This window comes from Bos mutus, chromosome 5 (assembly GCF_027580195.1).
Source record: "Bos mutus isolate GX-2022 chromosome 5, NWIPB_WYAK_1.1, whole genome shotgun sequence".
In the NCBI taxonomy this organism is placed as follows: Eukaryota; Metazoa; Chordata; class Mammalia; order Artiodactyla; family Bovidae; genus Bos; species Bos mutus.
Window position 1 is genome coordinate 109,470,665 of NC_091621.1, and position 23,932 is coordinate 109,494,596.

The 23,932-nt window shown below is 58.0% G+C and overlaps 2 protein-coding genes across 4 annotated transcripts in view; one reads left to right on the forward strand and one right to left on the reverse strand.

Annotated features, from left to right (window-relative positions):
• Positions 1-18,953, reverse strand: LOC138987984 (uncharacterized). The gene is made up of 3 exons (XM_070371550.1): positions 18,310-18,953; positions 1,141-1,213; positions 1-365 (listed from the first exon to the last, which is right to left on the reverse strand). The coding sequence occupies exons 1-3, from the start codon at positions 18,846-18,848 to the stop codon at positions 171-173; spliced, it is 807 nt and encodes a 268-aa protein (XP_070227651.1). The 5' UTR covers positions 18,849-18,953; the 3' UTR covers positions 1-170.
• PDGFB (platelet derived growth factor subunit B) overlaps positions 15,747-23,932 on the forward strand; it is a 21,016-nt gene continuing 12,830 nt past the window's right edge. Inside the window, exon 1 of one of the 3 annotated variants that reach the window (XM_070371552.1) lies at positions 15,747-16,803. In XM_070371552.1, coding sequence (XP_070227653.1) covers positions 16,741-16,803 — 63 coding nt within the window. In that variant the 5' untranslated portion in view covers positions 15,747-16,740. The remainder of the gene's footprint in view (positions 16,804-23,932) is intronic. The other 2 variants (XM_070371551.1, XM_070371553.1) reach the window with 2 other exon arrangements.

The following is a 23,932-nucleotide window of genomic DNA, read 5'->3' on the forward strand; positions in this document are numbered from 1 at the left end:
TGTTTATTTTTTTTTAATTGAAGGATAATTGCTTTACAAAATTGGTTCCATTTCTGCCATCCATCAACATGAGGGCTGTGTTTTAATTAGCCACATAACCAACCAACCCCACACTTTACGCGGCTTAAAACAACAAGAATCATCTTACTGTTTTTCATAGTTTCTATGGGTCATGAATTTGGAATGGGCTTGGCTAGATGGTCTGGCTTGGGGTCCCTCATGCAGCTGCAGCCAGTGGCTGCAGTCGGCTGGCTGGGCATCTCTCTCCTCCTCCTGTTCTCTCTGGGCTCTTCTACTTGGTCTATGTGGGCTGGTTGGGCTTCCTCCCAGCATGGTGGTGGCTCAGTGCTCCAGAGGTGAGTGTCCTAGGAGAACCAAGTGGAAGCTACATCGCATTTTCTGACCTCGCTCAGAAACCACAGAGCTTTGCGTCTGCAAATTCCAAGGCTCTCTAGATTGGAGGAGGGGGAACACAGAAGGATGTGTCTCTCCATGGGGGGAAGGTCGAGGTTGGCTGTAAGGAGAGCATGTCACAAATTGAAGAAACTGTATTTGCATGCTGTCACTGTACAAGACCGAATCACTCAGCCTCTTCACGCCTCCGCATCCTCATATGTTAGAGGGAGCATTGGATACCAGCTACATCCTAAGGTTGGGATTCCTTCCACACGCACCACGCCTCTCACAGGGCTGGGCCCAGGAACCAAGACCTACCCTCCCTCCTTCTCACCAAACATGTTGGCTCCACTCTGTGCAGCCTGGAGAGAAGAACCTCTCCGTGGAAAAGATGCAAACAGCAAGGCTTGGAGTGACTGTGCCTCTCTGTGGCTGTTAACTCAGTGCCTTCTGCTTGGGCTGCCCTCCTCCTTGTGTGTGCACAGGTGTGCTTACGTGCACACCCACGGACTCAGGTGCCTCTGAGCGTCTTTCTCTCTCCAGGCAAGCCAGCAACACCCCCTGAAGTCCTGCTTCATGACGGTCCCCTCGCCCTCTGGTCAGCTGCTCCAGCAGGAAGCCTTGACTCTGCTGCTATAGCCGAATGCTCACCTGGCCCTGAGGGTTCCTCTCAAGCCCTCCACCTTTCTTCCACCCTTCACCTCCATCCTGCCGGGCCCCTCCACCCTCCTCAGCCCTCCTTACCAGGACCCACGCAACAGCCGGTGTCAGCTCCTCCAAGGCAGGCGTGATCACATCACACACCTTATGCGGCATCCTGGAAAGTTCAACATTATCATACTAGAAGGCAAGCCAGTGCTTGCCTGGGGCCAGGGGTGAACGTCACTAAGGAGGGGCTGAAGGAACCTTTAGGATGAGGAATTAATCTCGGTCCTGATGGAGGTGGTGCTTACACCACTGTATACATTTGAGTTTGACAACTGGCGACTTCCATTGTGTGTGCATGACATCTCAGTAGAGCTGACGACAAAACCATCCATCCACGTGCTTGTTGAGCACCTACTGTGTGTCTGTCACTGCTCTAGGCACTGAGGCAGCAGACAAAACAGACCAAATCTTGGTCTTCCCTGGTGGCTCAACGAGTCAGGAATCCGCTTGCAATGCAGGAGGTGTGAGTTCAGTCCTTGGGTGGGGAAGATCCCCTGGAGGAGAAGATGGCAACCCACTCCAGTATTCTTGCCTGAAAAGTCCCATGGACAGAGGAGCCTGGGGGGCTACAGTCCAAAATGTAGCAAAGAGTCGGACACGGCTGAGCGCGCGCACACTCACGAGTGCAGGCAGAAGGCAGACACAGCAACTACGGGGGCTACACCAGGCAGAACTGCTATGGCGACTGTCAAAGCAGCCTCAGGGGTAGGACAGACAGCCCGCGTTGAGGACGGCAGTGACCTGTGTCCCTCTCCAGCACCCTCTCCCAGACGTCGCCCTTTGAGGCTGCTCCCCACTGGCCAGGGGCGGGGCTAGACTGTGGGAGTGGGGTCCCAGTAGGAGGAGATGCCAGCAGGAAGATACACACGTGTCCCTCTCAGCTCTGCCACACATGTGGTTAGAGCTGATGTGAATCAAGCACGTCCTCTCTCAATTTTTATCTCAATCTTCCCAAGAACTCTTTGAGACATGTACTGTCTTGATTCCATTTTAGATGGGGACTAAGCGGGTAGTTGCCCCACCTAAAGTCTGAGCCTGATCACGGAGACCGGGGATCTGCAGCCAGGCTGTCTGGCTTGGCGTCTGTGGCTTTTCACCCAGACCAGTGGGCCCTGGGAACAACTGTTTTCAGTCTCTCCTGCCCATCCAGAGGCCCTGCGACCCATGCATCTGCAGCACCTCAGAGCTCACAATCGTCTCCCAGCCTGAGATGGGAGGAGGGTCGGTTAATTATCCCCGTTTTGCAGAAGAGGAAACCAAGGGAGAAACGTGGTTCTGGGTCTCTCTCAAGGTCACCTGGGGGTTGATGGTGTGACCAGACCTCGCGTCCCTGACTTCTGATCTGTTGGCCTTGCCCTGCCCTCCAGGAGTGTTGCTGCCAGTCACTCCCAGTTCATGTCCTCCTGCTGAACAGACTCGGGAATTTTCTGGAGAGCTAGGAGCAGAGCGAGGGGTGAGGGATCAGTGATGGATCAAAGGCATGGGGCGGGCAGGGGAGCCTTTCCGAGGACGCAGAGAGGGCTCTGGGGTGGGACAGGGATCGGAGCCAGTCCTCCGTGAGGAGCCAGATGTCCTGGGTTCCACAGGGAACCCAAGAATAGCAGCTGTGCCTCATCTAGGCCTGTCTGGTGGGGGTGGCTCATCCCAGCCTGGGTGGGGAACAGGGACTGTGAAGGACTCTGGAATCCGGACCCCCGAGGGAGAGCAGGGTCAAGGCCAGGGGCGAGAGGAACCCGAGCAGTCCCTGTGCCCCTGTCTGTGCGAGGGCCGTGTCCTCTTGGCACCTGTCTGGGGGTGAGGAGTGCTGGCCCAGGAAGTGTGGCTTCCAGCCCATCCTTGCTCTCTGTCCTCTGCAGGAGGCCGTGCCCGGCCAGGCATTGTTTGCGGGTATAAAAATAAAGGCATCTTGGCCTGGGCCCTGCTGGCAGAGGGAAGGAGGGGGCAGCCCTGGCCCAGGCCTGAAGGGCATCTGGCTGGAAAAGGAGCCTCACCCAGCTCCACCACCAGCAAAGCTGGGCATGTGGGGGGTCCCCAGAGAATCTCCAGCCCCTTGGCTTCTCTTGCCACAAGAGGCACAGGAGCGTGTGCGGGTGTCTGGGTGCTGGCTGCCCTCTCCCCACTCCAGTCACTCAAGTCTGTCTCTGACCTTCACCAGAGGCTTCCAACAACCTGAGCCCACTGGGGTATACCAGATTCCCCAAGACTCTCTTTCCCCTACCCGCTGGTAACAGTGACAGCCATAGCTCGGTAACCTGGTGGGGGAAGGCACCGCTATGGTTTATTACCATTGGATAAGTAAGGCAATCGAGGCTCAGAGAGTTTAGTAACTTGGAAAAGGCCACACAGCTGGTCAGTGGAGGAGCCAGGGCTCAACTGAGTTCTGTCTGACTCCTGAGCCAGGACCCTAACCAGGGACCGCACTGCCCCTTGCCGCTCCCGAGCTCCACCTCTCCTGGTCTCTGGTCCCGTCACAGCAGAGAAGCTTCCTAGTTCCCCACAGTGGCCAGGGAATGCGGGGATAGGGCAGCTGATCAGGAGCGGGGAGCTGGGGGGGGATCCAACAGACAAGGAGCGCTGGAGGGTGCCAGGCACTGGAAGTGGGGTGAAATAAAAGTCACTCAGTCGCGTCTGACTCTTTGCAACCCCATGGACTGTACAGTCCATGGAATTCTCCAGGCCAGAATACTGAAGTGCATAGCCTTTCCCTTCTCCAGGGAATCTTCCCCACCCAGGGATGGAACCCAGGTCTCCCGCTTTGCAGGCAGATTCTTTACCAGCTGAGCCACAAGGGAAGTCCAGGAGTTGGGTGGTGGGTTCCTTATTACATTCTCACACGAAGTCCTTGTGCAGGGGGAATCATGTCTATTTTGCAGATGAGGAAACCAAGGCCCAGAAAGTCTACCGCTGTCAAGATAAGATTTGAACCCAGATCAGTTTCTGTCCAAAGTGCTGTTCCTCGATCCTGGTCTAATAGGAATCTCACAGAGCATGGTCTCCCCTCACCCCCAGCTGGGATTCAGGGTAAAGCTAGGGGATGTGGGCTTGGAGGGAAGAGTGGGATGCGGGCGCCGTTCCTAGGGAACCAGCTTCCTTGCTCCTGGAGGGATGGTGAGTAGAGAGTCAGAGGGTCAGCAGTTCACAGAAGCTAGGGGTTGGAGGGCAGCTCCAATGTGAGATGTCCCCTACCTGGGAAGCGGCAGGCAGGGACCAGCCCTCCCCTGGCTCCCGGCAGACAGCTCCCCATTCCAGACAAGATCCGGTGATCCCCCATCCACCCCCGTGGCCCTCACCGAGGTTGGCACGCTGTTGCTGGCACCGGAAAGTGACATTCCAGAGGCCCCCCCACAACTCCCTGCCAACCCCAGATTCTTGGCAGAGCAGGAGAGCGGGGGCTTCTGGGAGGGGAGAGGGTTGTGGTGGGAGGGGCCTGGCCATCCCCCAGGGACCGTACATCTCCAGTTGGCTCACCTCTACCCCAACTGGATCCTGGGTACGGCCCACGGCTCAGCCTACAGACTGGGAGAGCCAGGCTGAGGGCAGCATCTCAGACAAGATGCTCTCTTTAGGTGTCAAAGTCCCTCTTACTAACTCCTATAAAAGGTTTTCCAGGCAGAGCACCAACATGCTGTGTGACCTTGGGCAAGGCAGATACCCTCTCTGGGCCTCAGAGACCCACGAAGACTGAAGCAGGTGAATCTCGAAGATGTCCTCTAGCAAATGGTTTTTATTATACCGAGATGCTACAGCTCCAACATCCTCTCTGGTCTCTCTGCCCTCCCCCTCTACACAGCAACCATAATTCTCTTAAATCTTCGAGTCAGGCACGTGACTCCCTCGCTCATCACCCGGGGGGAGGGGACCGCCTCTCGCACGGGAATGTCACCCCGCTTCTTCCTCACATAGCCCCTGCCGCCTCCTGATCCCACGCCTCCCCACCCTACCCCTCCTGGGATGGTCTCCTGGCCTCCTGACAGCCCCAGCCTGACAACCTGACCAGTTTCTTCCCTCCAGGCCATCTGCCACCCTTGCCTCTCCTCTGGCCTGGGGGGCTTGGCCCCACCCAGATCTTCAAATAGTTCATTCTGATCATCCAAGACTCAGTTCAAATGTCACCTCTCGAGAGGCCTTCCCTGGCCCATTTCTCTGAACCAGGGCCCTCCGGTCACGTTTCACGAGCCCATCTCTTTGATTTCTTTTCCGTCATAACATGTGTCATGACAGAAAGGATCTTCGTCATTTATTGTTTACTCCGTTGATTCTTGTTCTTCCTCTGATCTGTTTACTCCAGGAGGGCAGGGTTACCTCCTCTTCCACACTGGGCCCAGCACAGAGCACACATTCAACATACCTTTTTTTTTTTGGCCATGCCCCACAGCATGGTGGATCTTAGTTTCCAGACCAGGGATTGAACACGTGCCCCCTGCATTGCAATCTCAGAGTCTTAACCACTGGACCACCAGGGAAGCCCCATCAATACATCTTTTTTGAATGGATGATGATGAAACTCTGTGTTTCTTCCAATATGTCCAGGCCTCTGGGTTGTCAATGGGAGCTTCTTCCCTGGGTGCTCACTGCTCTCTCCCTCCATGGTGGACTTCCCCAGCTCAGGCTGGTGGTAAATTCCTGGGGACTCAGCCCTAGGCAAAGCAGCCTGAGGGGGAAGGAGGGAGGGAGGAAGAGAAGGAGGGTGGAGGAAGAGAAGGAGGAAGGAAGGACTTATGATCCCTGGTCTCAAGGCATCTCATTCCCCAACAGCAAGAGCACAGCGCTGGACCTGGAAACCCCCTCGGTCTAGCTGCTGGGGCAAGTGGTTCCGGGGTGACCTCATCGCCTTGAAAGGAGGGCAGCAGGGGCAGGAAGCAGAGGACGCATCAGATGGGCTAAATTTAGAGCGTTTGATTCAGCCCAGGCAGGACAATATTCCTGGAGTCCCCATTGTTTGTGACGGGCCAGAGGGCAGGCGGTCCACTGAATGGCTGGGTCTGAGCCATGCCAAGCTGTCTGGGCCTGCAGGGGTGGGGGGCGGTGGTGGGGTGGCCCCCGGCCTGCTGGAGGAGAAGCCAGGCCAACAGTCAGCAGGGCAGAGCTGGGGTGAGGGGTGGCGGTGGTGGGGGTGCTAGGGGTGCTACCCTTGGGATTAAGGCCAAAGGTAAGAAGGAGGGGGCCTCACAGATGAGAACAGGAGGCTCTGGGTGGCCCTGATCATAGCCGTTCAGCTGTGTGATGCTCTTCACAGCCAAGACACCATCGGTCCTCCCCACAGCTCTGCCATTTTCTAGTCAGGGGTGGGGCTCAGATCTAAGGCATGAGTTGCTGACCACCACGCAGACGGCTCAGGTCCTGACTCCCATCCTGGATCCACAGCAATCAGCTGTGCCCCAGCCCGCACCCTCCCACCAGGACAAGTACTGTGTGCCTTCGCTCCAGCGTGGCCCTCTCCCCAGCGGGCCAGGCAGCCACAGGGCTCCGCCTGCGCGCAGGCTCCAGAACCTGTTGCCATGGCAACATGGGGTCCAGGCCTGCCCTGCTCTGGAGAGGAGCCTGAAGCTGAGGACTTCCTTGGGTGAGCAGGTGTGTGTTGGGGCGGGGGGTGGCCACGGCTAGGGCTGCCTTCTGACCCTCATCTGCCAGAACCCGGGACTGAGCCAGCAGCCTGGCCAGGCTGCCCCGGACTGGTCACACTGGCTAAGCCGGGATCCTTGAGGGTGTCCTGTTTCTGCACCCACGCCTCATGTCCACCCCGAGGTCAGGCAGCCAGAGGAGGAGGACGGGGACTGTCCTTGGTTCAGAGCCACCCTGGTGGGGGAAGGTTCAGTAGGCCAAGTGCCCAGGAGCCTTGGGCTCCTGTCTAAGCCCCCATCGCCCACCCTGCACATCCCCTGGAGGCCCAGGAAACTCCTTGGGCCACCTGCCTTGGAGATGGGGGAAGGGGGACCAGAAGTTCCAGCAGACCTGCTCTTCCAGCTGACTGGGACAGGAGAAGGGAGAGGACCCCAGGCTTCAATGCTCAGAATGGCCCCTGGCCTCCGTCCTCTTCCCAGCTCAGGGAGGACCCCGGGAATGAAGTCCACCCAGCCCACCCTGCCCCACGTTCCAAATGGGTGAGCTGAGGGTCTGAGCTAGGAGGAGGCTTGTCTGAGACCATGCAGGGGAGAGCAGCTTCACCCATCCTCCTGAGCTCTGCCCACTGCGGGTCTCCAGGCACCAGCTCTCTGCCGGCAGCCCAATGCCCTGCCCGGAGTGGCGGCCCAAGGCTGTTCACTGCTTCTCTTGATTTCACATCATGACTCATGTTATCATGTTCTCAGGAGCTGAGTAACCACCTGAGTTATTTATACCCTGGCTAAGCAGGCTTCCTTCCCTCCTCCCAGAACCCAGGCTGGGAGGACGAGTGGGGGTGGGGAGGAATCTGGGAGGGGGACGTGGACTGGGAAAAGGCAGCTGAGGTCCCCCTCCCCCAACCATATCCCCTCCCTTAGGGTACCACCCCCATAGAGCGCCCAAAAATAGCGGTGCCTGTCCCAGCACAACAGGATGGGCCTGGATCTATGGCATCGATTTATAGGTATTATGATGGTTTGGGGAGGGGGGAATTCCTTTCCCGAGCGAGTCACCCGTCTGGAAAAATAAAGAAGGAAAAAGCTGAAATTTTTTCCTTCCATCAAAACAGGAAGGAGCTGGGAGAGGTGGGGGATGGACGGAGAGATGAAGGGTGGAGGCCGAGATGCACCCTCCACCCTGTGGTGGTCTTCTGGGAGGGGAGATCCCGGCCGGGCACCTGCACACAGGGCCCCAGGGGCGCTAGGAATGGCGCCACGTCTCCCCTGTGTGGGCCATCCCTGCTGCCCCAGGCATTTTTGTCCTCTCTGACCCCCGGGCCCATGTGCCTTCATGGACATAGCACACAGATGCTGATATGCACAAGACCCGTGTCCCTCTGGTCCCCTCTCACACCCGAGTCAGATGCCCATCCCCGCAATCCCCTCCAAATCCCACGGGAGAAAAGGTCTTCCTCTGGGTGAATGGGACTTGGGGAAGGGTCTGCCTTTCTGACCTTTGCTTTTCCCTCCCCTTGAGGACTGCCCTGGAAGTCCTGTGATTTCAGTTCAGATCTGGCTTCGCTCCAACTCCAAGGGGCAGGGCGAGCTAAGGGAAGTCAATTTCCCTCTCTGAGCCTCAGTTTTCTCATCTGTAAGGAGGGTATGGTCTTCTCCGTGGTGCTTCCCTCTGGGGCAAATTTCTGGGACCAAGTTTTCCAAGTCAGGGGACTGATAACCACAGCCCCCGTTTACTCGGCATGCTCTCGGTGCTAAGCACCTACATCCAGTCACTAGATTAACCCCCCTGACCAAATAAGGTATGTTCCAGAATCACCCTCATCTATGGCCCAGAGGGCAGGGACCACCTGAGGGCCACACGGCTGGGATGTGGTGGAGGTTGGTTGTGAACTCTGGGTTCCTCAGCATGGTTCATATCCAAGGAAAATGAAGGAGCACCCCAAAGAGGAGGGGGAGGAGGGGAGGGGGAGGGGGGAGGAGTGGGGACAGGGGTAGAAGGAGGAGGGGGTGGGGAGGAAGGGGGGAGGGGGAGGGGGAGGGTAAGAGGAGCAAGGTGGCCCAGCTTCCCTGGGTCTCACGTTCCCACTGGGTCCATCAATGACAACCCCGTGGCTACAGCAGGGATGTGCCCGGTGACAGGCAGCCTTATGCCCGCTGCGTGGTGGTTACTATTAAGACGATTAGTCACTCCCGCCGGGCTGCCCTCTGTTTGCTTGTTGACTTATATAAGCACCACCCGAGGGTGTTTGCACAGTTGTCTCGGTCTTTCTGTCTTTCGCCTGCCTGCCTCAGCCTGTAAGCCCCTCAAGGGCAGGGGGCTCCAGAGAGGTGAGCTGACAGTGCAACTCCCGATTCTCTATGAGGACAACTCCCAGGCACCACACAGGCCACGTCGGCACACACTCCCCACCGTCAGGTTGTGTCGGGATCCCACTCCACAGGTGAACACGCTGAGATCTTGCACTGCTCTCCTCCATGCCCAGCGCCAGATTGGCCCAGGACGGCCACCCCAGCAGGTCCAGCCCTGAAGCCCAATGCACTGGATGACATCTGACTTGGCTGCCTCCTGATCATGTGAATTAGGGAAGTCACGTGATCTCTCCAGGACTCAGTTTTCCTGTCTGTAGAATGGGGATAATACACTTTGCTCTCCCTGGATTGTCAGGTGGTTCAGGGATTGAGCCATGAAATCACAATGTTGGAGCCTTCTGGACCCATGCTTTAGAGCAGGGATCCTCAGACTGTGCACACGGCTCACCAGGGTCTTTCCAAAATGCAGATTCTCACTCAGCAAGTCTAGGGTTGGCCTGGCACTGTGCATTCCTGACAAGCTCCCGAGGATATGGCCGCTGGTTTGTGAGGTGGGCCACACTGCGGGAGGTAATGGTGCAGAGCTAGACCTCGATGCAAACTGAGCAAGTATGTGGTGCCAGGCTCTTTTGTATCGTTTCTGCTGTCCAATCCTCAGAGCAGCCCTGCAAGGCAAGTGTGGCTATCTCAGTGTCCAGATGAGGAAAGTGAGGCTCAGAGAGGCCAATGCCCTGCCCAAGGACACACAGCTAGTAACTGGCACCCACTGCAGGGTCTCAAAGGCATACCTGCAGGGCTTACCTAGCAGGGTCCTTGTCCATCAATCTTGAGTATTGAAGCCACATCAGACCTTCTCCCAAAGGGGCACTTCCTAATGGCAGTAGGGGGAGATGGGGTGTGGGTGGGTGAGCTGAGGCAGAGAGACAGGACGACCAGGACTGGACCACGTATACCTCCCATGCGCATTTCCTTTCTCGAAGCCTCTAGGGTCCACTGCCCAGTACGTGGCAGCATCATTCATGACAGCGTGACGTTTCTTTAGCCAGGGGTCCAGACCAATGCCCACCAGAGGGCCCTCCCTAGAGAGCTGTGGAGCTGGGCCAAAATCTGAGGGTGACTGAGGGTGGGGCCCAGGTGGGCTGGGCACTTACATGTCTTCCTCTTTGCCTGGCCTGGCAGATGGGTGTAGACATCCAGAGAGTGATTCTGGCCCCGGCTGCCCAGGTTCAAATCCCAGTCCTGCCCTTCCTCATCCCTGCCCTGGTGGAACTGCACCAAATCTTGGTGTTCCCATCTGTAAAATGAGGTGATCATGGCTCCTCTCTTGGGGCTTAACTAAGTCAGTACACCCGAAGGGATTGGAGCAAGCTGCCAAGGAAGTGAGTGCCACGTAGACATTTGTTCTCATGAATGTTGATGAAAAATCTCTGGCTTTTACACTGCAGCTGGCTTCCCATTGACAGGTCCATTATGTTTCCTGCAGTGACAAATATACTCCCCTGGAAAGCTGGTGAGGGTTTGTCTGCTGTTGTAGGTGTACCCCACCCAGGGGGCTGTCTGCTACCTGCCTATCCCATCCTTTCCAGAATTCCTAGTCAAATCTTCGGCACGCAGCGGCCAGGACACCCTGGTTTGGAAAGGGCTGGCTAACCCAGATCGAGAAGGCGGCTTCCCACCCTGGGGTGGTGGGCGGGGCCTGGGGGCCCACTGCCCCCCGCCCTGCCCAGCCTCCTTCATCTGGCTTGTGTAATTTGTTTGCTTTTCTATGTGTAAAGTGACATGAAAATCTGGGCAGCTGTGATCCAGGCCACACAGGGAGGCATCATGTATCAGGGTGACGGCAAAAGTGTGGGCATTCAAATTCTGGCACGGTGACTTCCTTGCTGGGTGACACCAGGTAAGCTAGTATCTCTCTCTGACCTTCGGTGCCCCCTTCTCCAGGTATGAAAACTATGATACGAGCACCAGCCCTCTGGGAAGTGGGTAAGGACTCTGCCCGTCGTGTTCGTTTGCTGCTGAAAGGGTGACCTTTGCTGTACTTCTCTCAATGCTGTCAGTTTAGGTAAAGCTCTGGCTCAGGGCGAATGCTCCGGAAGTGAGGCTGTCTCAGTGAGCAGGGTGCTCCAGGACCAGCAGGTGAGCAGCAAAAGGTGCAGTGAGAGCAGACCAGGTGCCAGACGGGACTTGTCTCCCAGTCTGTCTGGCCCGGGTTCCCTCACCCTGGGGGGCTTTACTCCATTTCCAGCCAGCTTCCAGGACAGGTACATCAGAGCTGCCCGTCCAAACATCCTCTTCCTTGTCTGGAGACTGGAGGAGCTAAAAATGCATTGCCTTGGCCCTGGGAAAACAAACACGACGCTTCCCTTGCCTTTGTCTACAGGACACGAGGTCCAAGGCTGCGAAGGCAGTGTGGTGGCTGCTCCAGGCTTCCCTAGGCCTGCGGGGGCAGGGGCAGGGGGTCGGGTATCTGTCTGTCTGCCTTCTTGGGGTCTCTCCTGCCTCCCTCACCGCCTCAATGGCCTGAGCCTCAACCAGGGTGGGAGGTGTCTAACAGGACACATGCTGTGGCCTCCCCAGCTGTGGGCTGCTAGCCCTGCCTCTGGAGTTCACCGGTGGGTGTGTGTGTGCACACACGTGTGCAGCTTAGAGTGCTAATAACGCACACAGGGACAACTGATGACACTGCTGGACCGCCTGCTCCTGCTCTCAACACTCAAGATGTCTTAACTCATTTGACTCTGTGAGGCAATTACGATCATCATTCACGTTTTACAGATGAGGAAACCAAGGCTCGGAGAAGTGGGATGACTCGTTGAAGGTGACGAGCTAATACGTGGTAAAGTGGGGCTTTGAACCCAGGCAGTTTTTGCTGGGAAGCCTTGTCCGCTGCCCTTGCTAAGTCTCAGTTTCCTCATCTGTGAAATGAGCACGCACAATGTAACACTTCCCTCTCCAGGTGATCGTGGGGGCAAGGCAAGGGCAAAGGCCTTGCCATCAGGGAGGCAGGGGACTGGCCAGTGAGGGGGTCTGGGGGAGCCGATGGCAGCTACAGGGTGCAGGAGCAGAGGACACACTTGGCCATCACTCAGCTCGGGCTGGGGTCTCAGGCCATTTGTGGGCTGGTCTTGGACCGTCCCCAGCTTGACGCTCAAGTTCCTCTTCCATCAAGCTGGGAAAAGCTAACTTGCCTGGCAGAGGTACTTCCAGGGCTCCCTCTGCAGAGCAGGAATACCCAGGACACACCGTTCCCATCCTTCTGGACTTGAGGGCACCTGAGGGTGGGCTTGAATCCAACTCCTCCCCCAGCCCCTGGTCCCCACTCCCATGGTATGAGATGCTTTCAATGGACGAGGGTTTAGCTTGCTCTAAACACAGTCCCCAAAGCCCCTAGCTTTGGGCAGGCCCCCTCCAGCACCTATTTGAGGGCTTCGGCTGCTCAGTTTTCCACTTGGGTCAGACCTATTTGGGGTGAGGGGGAATGAGAATTATGGGAGTGTGGCCTCCACCTATCATAATTCACTCCCAGCCCTCCTGGAAAGCCTGGTTCCTCAGCGGTCCCAGTGCCAAAGATGGGCTGGGTTCTTCAAGGGGGTGCCCCTCAGATATCTTGTGCACCTCAGTTTAGAGGCTCATGTTCCAAGCTCCCTCCCCAACTTTTTCCACCCTTCAGATGGAAGCAACAGGCCAGGAAGAAACAGGTAAGATGTTGACTCATTTATTTGTTTCTTCAACAGATATTTATTGAGCAACTACTGTACAGCAGGAGCTGAAATGGGTGTAGTCTAGTGCCAGACCCATAAAAGGGCAACGACAATGCCATGGGGCAGGGGGGGTTCCCTGGTGGCTCAGATGGTCAAGAGTCTGCCTGCAACACAGGAAACCTGGGTTCAATCCCTGGGACGGGAAGATCCCTGGAGAAGGAAATGGCTACCCGCTCCAGTACTCTTGCCCGGAGAATCCCATGGACAGAGGAGACTGGTGGGCTACAGTCCATGGGGTCGCAAAGAGTCAGACATAACTAAGTGACTAACACATCCACTTTCAATACTATGGGGGACATGCTGTGGGAACCCAGAGTAAGCACCAAGCCTGAGGGCTTCCTGGAGGAGGTGTTGGTTAAGCCCAGCCTATCAAGAGAAAAAGTAGGAGGTGTTCGTCCCCCTCCCTGCCACGCCCATATTGATATGGTGCTTGCTGCAGGAAAGGGCTCTGCTCAGCATGGCATTCAGGTCCATGTGCCATGTGGTCCCTGCTGCCTCTGCTGTGGTCCCCGTCTTGCCACTTCTAACCAGTGTGCAAAGGCATCTTAGGTTGGAATGATTTATGCCTCCCTAACTCAAGAGGCTGGCGGTCCCAGAGTGCCAGGGCTGGCTCTCCTTCCCGATTCCATTCCCGAGTGTTTCACACAGGGCCTGCATGCAGTGGGTGCCCAACGATGCTGCTCCCAGTAGCCTTCTCCCATCACATCCCCCTTCTGAGGCTGAGCTGTGTGCGCTCCCTTTGTGCTCCTACAGCACTCTGTATTTAAGTCAAAACTCATATTGGTACAGCACTCTCAGTTGGCAAGGTGCTTTTTCAGGGGTTTGTGTGTTTGATTTGGTGTGTTTTGTTTGGTGTTTGTGTGTTTAAAGCTCATCAAAGCCCTGTGTAAGAAGTGCCGTTGCGGTCATCGCCATCACCTGCCGGGACACGGCACAGCGTGGTGGTTTAAGCAAACGTGTGAGCGCAGCAGCCGGATGACCTGAATTCAAGTCCTGACTCCACAGCTATGTGACCTTGAACTCTGTGGTTATGTGACCTTGCTTCACTGACTCCATTTACAAGACAGAAGCAAACATATCTCACTGGAGCACTGAAGATCATATGCAGAGTAATAAGAACACTACCAGCCATAAGGACACCTCAGTCATAATGGTAGCTATTGTCAATTATAAAGAAGGATACAGAAGGTCAAGGTCAAGGTCACCTAGCTGTCCAGTGGAGCAGGGTTTTATCTCTAAGTCTGCAGACTTCAAATCTTGGGTTTGGGGATTATCTTCCCATCTTCCCCACCCCATCCCCCTTGTCACCCTGTCTCCTAATTTATCTGTTCGTGCCTCTGTCTGTCCTTCCACATGGGGCTCTTCCAGAGCAGTATCAGCACCAAGCCGTCTCCCCAGTGCCTGGACGGTGCCTGGCCACGGGGGACTGTGTTGAAGGAATGACGCATTCCATGTACCAGGCATCCTGTTCTGTGCTTCCACATGGATTATCTGTGCCTCCAGACCACTCTATGAAGTAGATAACAATTCTTCTACAACTGTCTTCAGCTCCAATAAAGCACTTATTGGTCTGGATATATATGAATACTTGTGAATTCATCACACCCAGCCAAGACGACAAATGTTTTCACCCTCCCCCTCCAAAAATGTCCCATGCTTCTTGGAAATCCTTCCCTCCCTCCAATTGTAGATTTCTCTCCAGTTTCGAGATAGGGAAGGAAATCGAGGGACTGAGAAGTTAGACTTTCCAGAGACACTTGGTCAGCAAGTGGCCACGCCAGTATTTGAACCAAGATGACCCGTCCGCGGCCAAGCTGCCTTGGCGGTAATGGGAAGAGGGTGGGAGTGTGTGGCGGTCTGTAGAGACACCCCGGGAGGTCCTCCCTCCTCACCGCCCCTGCTCAGGCCCAAGAAGACAATCTAGGAAGAGATGGTCGGTGTGTCTCTCAGAAGGGTGTGTGCACATGTGAGGAGCAGGCTGCCACCCCATAGGGATGTTTGGGTACAAAGGGCAGACGACAAAGACAGCACAAGGAGACCAGATAAAGGTGTCCTCAAGCCAGGAGCCGGGTGATGCGGTGGGCCTGCGGGCCTCATGGTGGGTGCTGGGCTCCGCGTGTGAGCGTGTGACTCTGTGACTGACCGTGTGACTGCTGAAGGCAGGGACATAGCAGCTCCAGGAGCTGGGGGGGCGGAAGGCGTTAACCGTATGAATGCTGGCGTGGGGTGGGGGTGGGGAGACCCGGCCTCCAACCTGGGGGCTGAGGGAGGTAGTAAACATCAGGGTGATTGGAGGAGCATGATGGCGGCCCTACAAGGATGCTGCAGGGTTGTGGGGTTTGTGTGACTTTGCAGTTCAACATTTTCAAATTCAGCCAATGCCGGCAGCGCCTGTTGTGTGCCAGGCAACCGGCTAGGAGGAGATGAGCGTATCAGGCTTTTGGCTGCATGGTTCGGGCTGCAGGGTTTGTGTGATCACCTTGTGGCTCGTTTGGGGCTGGGTGCTTTTTGCCCTCTCCAGGCATTAAGTCCTCACAATCCACCCACCCCACTTTGAGGCGAGATGGAGGAGCACAGAGAGGAAGTGACTTGCCCAAGGTGACCCAGCTACTCAGCGCCAGGCAGGATTGCAGAGCCTGAGTGCTTCAGCACCACGCCTGGGCTAGGGCCGCAAACCTCCAGTCTTGGAGGTGCCGCCTTGGAATCCTGCAAGCCAGCGGCTTGGGAGACACCCTGGCCCCCAACCACGTGGGCTAGAAACCAGGCCACAGACACTGCTGAGGGGCCCAGCGTTTGATGGTCCCTAGTTCTCCCTTGCCAGGGACCGGATTCCTGGGCAGAGGGGCGGCGGGGCTTTCGGAGACCCCTAAGTTCCCCCTCCTCGCCTCAGGCCCTCCTGGAGCCTTCCCCACCCTCCCGTTACTGACTCTCGGCCAGAAGAGGAAAAGCTGTCTCCACCCACCTCTCGCACTCTCCCGTCTCCTTTATAAAGGCCGGAACAGCTGAAAGGGTGGCAACTTCTCCTCCTGCCTCCCCGTGCGCCCGCAGCCTCCCCCGCTGCCTCCCCGAGGGCTCCCCTCTGGCCGCCAGCGCCCATCTTTCATTCCCCAGATAGAGATATTTTGCGCGCACACACAGACACACACGCGCAAAAAGGGGAAAAAAAAAAAAAAGACAACCCACCCTCCAGCCTCGTTGCAAAGAGAAAGCCGGAGCAGCCGCAGCTCGCAGCCCGCAGAGGACGTCCAGAGCGGCGAGAGGGCGTGCAGACGGACCGACAGACTCGCGCCGCGTCCACCTGTCTGCCGGGCGCGGCCCAGGGCGCAGCGGACACGCCGCGCGCGCGGAGCAGCCGTGCCCGCCGCCCGGGCCCCGCGCCAGGGCGCACACGCTCCGGCCCCCCCCACCCGGCCCGGGCGGGAGTTTGCACCTCTCCCTGCCCGGGTACTCGAGCCGCCGCTGCAGAACCAACTTTGGAAAAAGTTTTTTTGGGGAGACTTTGGCTTTGAGGTGCCCAGCTTTGCACTTTCCGACTTCAGGGACCTTTCCAGAAAATGTTGCAAAAAAGCTAAGCCGGCGGGCAGCGGAAAACGCCTTTAGCCGGCGGAGTGAAGACAACCATCGACTGCCGTGTTCTTTTTCCTCTTGGAGGTTGGAGTCCCCTGGGCGCCCCCACACGGCTAGACGCCTCGGCTGGTTCGCGACGCAGCCCCCCGGCCGTGGATGCTCGCTCGGGCTCGGGATCCGCCCAGGTAGCGGCCTCGGACCCTGGTCCCGCGCCCAGGCCCTCCCCAACCCCCCAACGACGGAGTCCGGGCTGGGGGCGGCGGCGCCCGGGGGCCATGCGGGTGAGCCGTGGCGGCGGCTGCAGCGGCCTGAGCGCCTGATTGCCGCAGACCCGAGCAGAGCCCACCTCCCTCCCCAGCCCCCGCCCCCCACCCTGGCCGCGGGGGCGGCGCGCTCGGTCCACGCGTCCGGGGCCCCGCGGGGCCGGGCCCGGAGTCGGCATGAATCGCTGCTGGGCGCTCTTCCTGTCTCTCTGCTGCTACCTGCGTCTGGTCAGCGCCGAGGTGAGTTGCGACGGCGGCTGGGGCTGCTTCGCTTCATTCATTACCCCATCCCTGCCTCCCGATCGCCCCCTCCTTTCGCTGCAGTGAACTTTGGACCCGTGGGCTTGGCGGCGGGCGTGAGGTGACCTCCGAGGGCTGCGACGCGAGGTCCGGGGGGTGCTAGGCTCTAAGGGGAGGGGGCAGCCGTGGCTTTCTTTTCCCTGGGGGGATCTCAGATCTCCGATCTTTTAAGCGTCATGGGAGGAGGTGTGTGTGGTCCTGTCCCCCACCCCTCCAAGAACCCGAGAATAAGCCCCTTCCTAGCCCAAGCAAGAGGGGTGGGGTGCTGCCTAGGCAGCAGGCAGCGCGTCCTCGCGAGCCCACTTCGGTTAAGCTTAGGTCCTGCCCAGGACCCGGCTTGCCCCGGAGGTGAGAGCTCGCGCACCAGCGGCAGCCACGCCAAGCTTCGGCGGGGGTCTGCGAACTACCCCGGCTCCTCCTCTCGGTCGGGGCGGGTGCCCACCGGGCCGTGCAGGTCTTGCCCGGCCCCAGAGTGCAGTGCCGGAGCCGCTTGCAGTCTTGGGCGCGGTGGGTGCAGAGAGAGGTTTGGGGCACCTGGCCTGAGGGGCGGAATAGGGGCTCGTAGGGAATCCAGCCCCGGCGGCGGTGTGTGCCTGAGGCCGCGCCATACCTGCGCCCGCACCCTGCGAGAGGACGCACCTCTCTTCCCCCGATCGCAGGGTGCGGAACACGCCGCCTCGAAAAGCCCCGCAGCAAGGAAGCTGGGATAGGGAAACGTCTGCGGGAGCTATCAGATCGTACGGGTCCCCCGCACCCCTCCCAGCCTCACGTAGCAGTGAGTTGGCAAGTCTACCCGGAATCCAGGTGGGAAAGGGGGCGGGGCAGGGAGGAGGCGCGAGGTGCCGGGGAGGAGAGGGCGACGGGCCGCGCGCCGCGCCTGGGTCCCGTCCCGCCAACGCTCGGCCGCGGCCGGGAACCCGCACCTCGCCCGCTCCCGGGGGGAGGACCGGCCGCTCTCGGCCTCCGACGAGGCGCAGGAAGGAGGCGGCGGCGGCGAAGGGGTTAAGGTGAAGAGCTCCGAGGCCGCGGCCGGGCCTTGGGCCGCCGCCAGCGCAGGTTGTTTTGACCACGGAGGAGCCGTCGCCGTCTCCTTTTGTTCTCGGGGCTCCTCGAGGGCCGCCGGCCGCCCGCCCTGGGGCCCCGCCCTTCCGCGGCCACCCGCCCCCCCCATCCCCGGCGGCCAGCACCCGGGAGGGAGGACACGGGGCTCGGCCCGACCGCCTGCAGGCCCCTCCCGACGTCCCCTCCTCTCCGCTCCCGCAGCCCCCCGGGCCGCGGCCAGCTGTTGGGGAGGGGGGCGCCGGCCGGCCCCAGCTGCCGCCTTGCCTCGCCGCGGGGCCTGGGGGGCTGGGCCCGGTGCCAGGGCGTCCTGGGAACGGCGGCAGCGCCCCCGCCTCTGCTCTCCGCAGCCCACCCCGCCCGGCCCCCCGACTCGCGCTCACTCACCCCACGCATGCACACTCTTGGCCGGAGGCGATGCTGCGCTCCGGCGGGCGGGCGGGTGCGCAGAGCGACGGGCACGCACTACCGCGGCCGGGTCGCGCGCCCGCCGCCGCCGCCACGCCCGTGCACACGCGGGGCACACGCGCGCGCACCGCATACACACGTACGCACGGCCCCCGAACACGCAGCTTCAGCACACGTGCGCGCACACCCACGCACGCACACAGGCACGCAGGGCTCGTACACCCACGCTGTACCAGGTTCCCACCCCCGCGCAACAGGTGGCCCTGGAACCTGGTCACCTCTGCAGCCACCCCATTTCCTTCCTGGGTCCGATGAGGGGATGGAAACAGGAACCCTCCCGTCAGGTCCTGGCTCCACAGCACGCGCTGGTTTTTGCCCGACGCCCCTCGAGCATGACCCCTCTGTAGTTGCTTTTTCAAACCATCCTCAGGTGGCCGAAAAAGATGTTGGTGTGACTGGGAGCGCTGTGATGTCCAGAGCACTTCTCCCTTCACATAGGCCCGGCTTTGACCCTCCATCCAAGACTGAGGGCCCTGAACCGCTGAGGGGGTTTCCCACCCCTGCCGGCTCAGTCGTCTTTCCCTCCCCAGCCGGCTCTGTCGTCTTTCCCTCCCCAGCCGGCTCTGGGGAGGCTGGGTGACAGCTGGAAAAGGCCTCTCCAGGCCTGCCCTTTCCATTTCCAGCTTCATCCAGCACCTCCTCCTCCTGTTCCACAACTCCATGGGGGTGTGTGCTTGGTGCGGAGGCTCTGGCCAGGAAGCTGGTGCCTCTCTCCTCACTTGAATCACAGCATCCTTGAACGTGGTCTTAAGGAACTCACGGTTGTGTCGTGCTTTGCAGTTTATGAAGCACTTTCCTGCAGAGCCTGCGTAAGCCTCAGGAGGCTCTGAGGGAGGAGACCTAAAGGGAAAAGGGAAAACCTAGTGACATGGGAGCCAATCCAGGAGGGCTTCCTGGTGGAGGTGGCCTTGCGGTTGGTCCTGTCCGCTGTATGCCAGCAGTTGGGAAGGAAGGGTAGGGAGCTCTGAGGTGGGGCCTGGTTGAGGGTCGGCTGAAGTCCATAAGGTCTCATCTCCATTAGCTGAGCTGGCTTCCGGGAGGGTGACACTCATTGTCATGTGATGCCTCTGGCCTCAGCACCCTTCTGCCGAGAAGAAGTAAAGGGCCCACAGACCTTCATCACCCAGCTTCTTTCTTATTTGCTAATGGCCTTACTTAGTGGGAGACTGACTTGCTGGAATCTCCCAACCCTAGAAGTGTCTGCAAGCTTAGGATCAAACAGAATTTGAAGGCTCTGGTCCAAGACCCGAACTGTGTGTGTGTGTGTAAGAGAGAGAGAGAGATTGATTCAGCAGAAGTAGTAAAGAAATACTTGCCATGGGCCTCCTAAGACCCTCTCAGAATCTTCCCTCATCCCCCCCTTCTCCATTGAAGTACCCCTTCTAGTGCAGTTACCTTCATTTTCTGATTTATTTAGTTGTTTCTTACCCATTTTTCCTCACTGGAGTGTAAACTCCACTAGAGAGCTTTTGTCTTGGTCACCACTGTCTCCCCTGCTTAGAATGGTGCCTGGCCATGATGGATAATCTGTAAATATTTGTGGAGAGGACAGTGAATCCTTGAAGGGGGAGGGAAGGACCGGACATGTATCTCAGGCTTGCTAAGTGCTTTATAAACACGGCCTCATTCCGTCCTCACCCAGGGCAGCCCAGTACAGCTCTCCTGCTCTCCAGCAGACATCTTCGAGTCCCCCTGCACCATTCCCCAGTCTTGAGAGACAAGCATGTCTTTCTTTTCCGTGTCTTGGGACTTAGACTGCCAAGATTGGACAGAGGGGAAGAAACAGAAGGAAAGTGAGATCACAAATAGTTCTGGGTGTTTTGAGCTGGGCCTCAGTTTCCACCATCTAAAAGCACGCGTGAGAGAGGGAAGACTAGATTAGCTCAGAGTTTCTCAAGAGCAGCAGAATTACCTGGTCTCTTGAAAATGCAGATTCCTGGGACCCACTGGATGCTGGGAGTTGGGATCAGGGTGGTGGTCGTGGCTGGGGGCAGTGATTGCAGTGGACTGCCAGGATTGTAACTGCTGCTCTGGCCTCTCTCTTCCCAGTCTAACAGTTTTTCTGCTGGAAGGAGAGGAGGGAGCCCACTGGGGGGGGGTGGGGGGGGTGCTGGGCTAACCGTAATAAGGATGGGGGAGAGGGAGGGTCCCAGGAGCAATAGGGCAGGGAAATGCTGGTGGGAAAGGCTGGTTCTAAAAGGCTTCTATGGTCTGCCCAGAGAAGGCTTCTTCAAAGGGCTTGGCTTTGGCATCGAATCTAAATCAGGCCTGAGACTCTCAGGCAGGCGGGTGCTCTGAGGCCTTCTTCCTCTGCCAGCCACTGACAACGCCCCTGGTTGCTTGGGCCAAGCCCTTGTCGTCTCCCACAGCGGAACTTCAGGCAGCCTGGGGAGTGTGTATCTGTGTGCGCGCTGAGGCCCAGGCAGAGGGTGGGGTCCAAGCCCCTTTAATCTGCCAGCCTGGCTGGGAGCAGGTAATTCACCTGGCCTCAGCCAGCTTGTGCCCTTCCTACCTCTGCAGCTGGCGTTGGGGGTGGGGTGGGGTGGGGTGGGGAGGAGAGGAGGCTGTTTGCTTTGGCTCCCTAGGAGGCTGGCTGTGCCCCAGCTGCCTTCTCTCGCCACGCCCTCGCCCTGCCAGGAACCCCAGGCCTGAGATCTGGGGCAGCTTTATCAGGGTGCCAGGCCTCCTTTCCCATTTCCGAAGGGGAGCTTCCCACCTTAAGGAGGTTTCCAGAACCTGTGCTCAGGAAACCCAGACTCTGGGCTACTCACCCTCCCACACCACGAGGAGACTCTGACCCCCGGCAGGTGCCCCGAGTCCCCCCCAGGGCATCGCATCCTGGAGCTGACCACAAGGCGAAATGTCCCCACCTCTCAACCACCCCCAGCCCCGGAAGGGGCTCACCCACCAGCCTACAGGGCCCCCCCGGCAAGTGCCAGTGTGGGGCTCAGGTGTCATTTCCTGTGGTTCGCACAGTCACATATCTCCCCTGGGTGGGCAGCTTTCCACCCACCCACTGTTATCCTCAAAAATGTCCTGCACTGTGGCCCCACGCATGCGTGCTACTCACTGCTGCCCTCAAGGAGCCGCACAGAAGGAATGGACGCGGACCACAGCGGGGCTCATTAACTACCCATCAATCTGTTGGCTGCTCTGCTAGGTCTGATTCTACCTCCCAATAACCCCGGCGAGGTATTGTGAGCCCCATTTAAAAGATAAAGAAGCTGAGGTTTTAGGTTGTTAAAAGACTTAACTCCGGGACTTCCCTGGTGATCCAGTGGTTAAGACTGTTCTTTCACTGCAGGGAGCATGGGTTTGAACCCTGGTGGGGAAACTAAGATCCAGTATGCCACAAGGCCAACAAATAAATAAATAAAATACTTACTCCAAGAACCCAGGTTTCCGTGACAGCTGAAGCCTTTGCCTTTTTGTCTACTACAGAGCTTCTCCGTCTCTGCACTGTGCATGTTTGGGGCCACAGAATCCTGTATTGTGGAGGCTGTCCTGTGCATAGAAGGATGTTTAGCAGCTGCACTGGCCTCCACCTACTTGATACCAGCAGCATTCCTCTATTTGTAACCACCAAAAATGCCTCCAGACATGGCCAGTGTCCCCTGGAGGCCCACTCGCCCCTGATTGAGAACCACCGCTCATGACACACACAGGGTAGGGAGCCGACAGCAACCGAGGAGCACCTCCGTGGTGTTGGGAGAGGGGGCTCTGCTCTGCCTCTTAGGAGTCGTGTAGACTTGTAGCTGTTTACTTCATTTTTCTGAGCCTCAGCTTCCTCATCTGGAAGATGGGAATAAAAGCAGCACCAGCCTCTTGGGTTTGGTCATTGATACAGCATTTAGTTCAGTGCCTGCCTTGTGGTTAGCACTTCACAGACATTAGCTGTGGTGTTAGTATCAAATCCAGGAGCTCTCAGGGCATTCTGGGCATCTGGTGGCCAAATTACAGAAAGCACATGCAGGAATCACCTCTCTGCTTAGGAAAAAAGTAGACTCTTTAGGAGGCAGGGTGCTTGGGGAGTGGTCCTCCTGGTGGATGGGGTGGGAGAATCATGCAGAAGGGAACCCCAGAGAGAGGGGGAGAGTCCTTCATGCATTTTACCAGCATTTATTGAGCACCTACTGTGTGCTTCTCCCACTTCCCCAGTCTCTCTCTCAGGCTGGGAGGTTTGCTTCCATGAGATGGCATCTTCTTGGCATCATTAGCCGAGTCAGGAGCATCTGCTAGGCTGGTTTGGGGACCTGCCTGCTCTGCCATCGCTGGCAGCTGCAGCCGGTGCTCTAGGGGGCAAGGAGATCTTGGTATGAGTGCTATGTGCCATTCGGGCCTGGGCGTTGGGCCCCTCTCCTGGGGAATTATGAATCATTACTCCACAAGAAGCCGAGGAGACCTGGCTGGGTACCCCACCCTTGGCTTCCCTCTCCTGCTTCTCTAGCCACCCCCAGGCAGGATGAGAACTGAATCAAGTGTCTTCAACCCCTTCTATTCATAGATGAGAGCCAGGACCAGAGAGGGGCGGTGGCCAACCTGAGTTCACGGGACGGTCAGTAGCTGTGGAGGGGGAATCCAGCTCTTTGGACTACTCACTCTGAGACAGACAGAACCCTCAGGCGGCATGGCCTGCTTTGGGCTTCACTGGAGATCAGCCCGTGCTTTCCCTTGCACGAACTGGGTCCTGTGTTCACATCTGGAGACCAACAAAGGCGTGGTCTCTCTGGGTGGGAGGAGGCAGGGCAGGCTGGAGATGGGAAAAGCAAGTGCGGGCCAACCGAGTTGATATCCTTTCCATCTCACACGCGTATCATCTGGTTTCCCGGCTGTGCAGTCGTGGACCCGAGCTTCCAGCCAGGCTTAACTGCTAGACCTTCATGCTTCTCTGCCGACAGCCCTAGGCACCGGGCAGGATTATACACTCCACGTTCAAATGAAGCAACTGAGCTCAAGGCTCTTAAGGAATTTGCTTTAAAAGCATGGCCGTGCTCCATCCTGGGTCTTCTGGTTCCAGGGCTGACTCCAGTGTCCAGGGCTGCAAGTGATGAGGAAATGGAGCTTTGGGGGAGGCTAAAACCTCATCAATCACCAGGCTCCTAACAAACCTTTCTGGGACCATCCCTGGGACTGGCCACAAGGCAGGATGACCTCCTTCACCTGTCAGGCAGGGAGAAGGCAGCTCTTTCTCAAGACAGCCTGTGCAGAACCCCTTAGCACTCCAGTCCTTGGAACGTAGGGAACTAGCTGGAGCAGGAGCACCTCTCGTCTTAATCTGGGGAAACTGAGGTGGGAATTGTATAACCTAAGGTCAGGCAGTAGTAAGCCTGGTCTGCTGATGCCCTCCCTGGGGCTCCTCGCACAAGACAGGGCCCTTCTGTGTGCTTGCACGTGCACGTGCGTGTGTTGTCTGCAGGGATGTGAGTTCGGACCTGCAGCCGATCTTGCGCAGAGCATCATCTTTGCCCAGAGATGCTGATGGTCAGAGTCTGCTTTTCAGCCTCTGTTCTGCCATCACCTCTTTCTTAAGACCTTTGCCGTC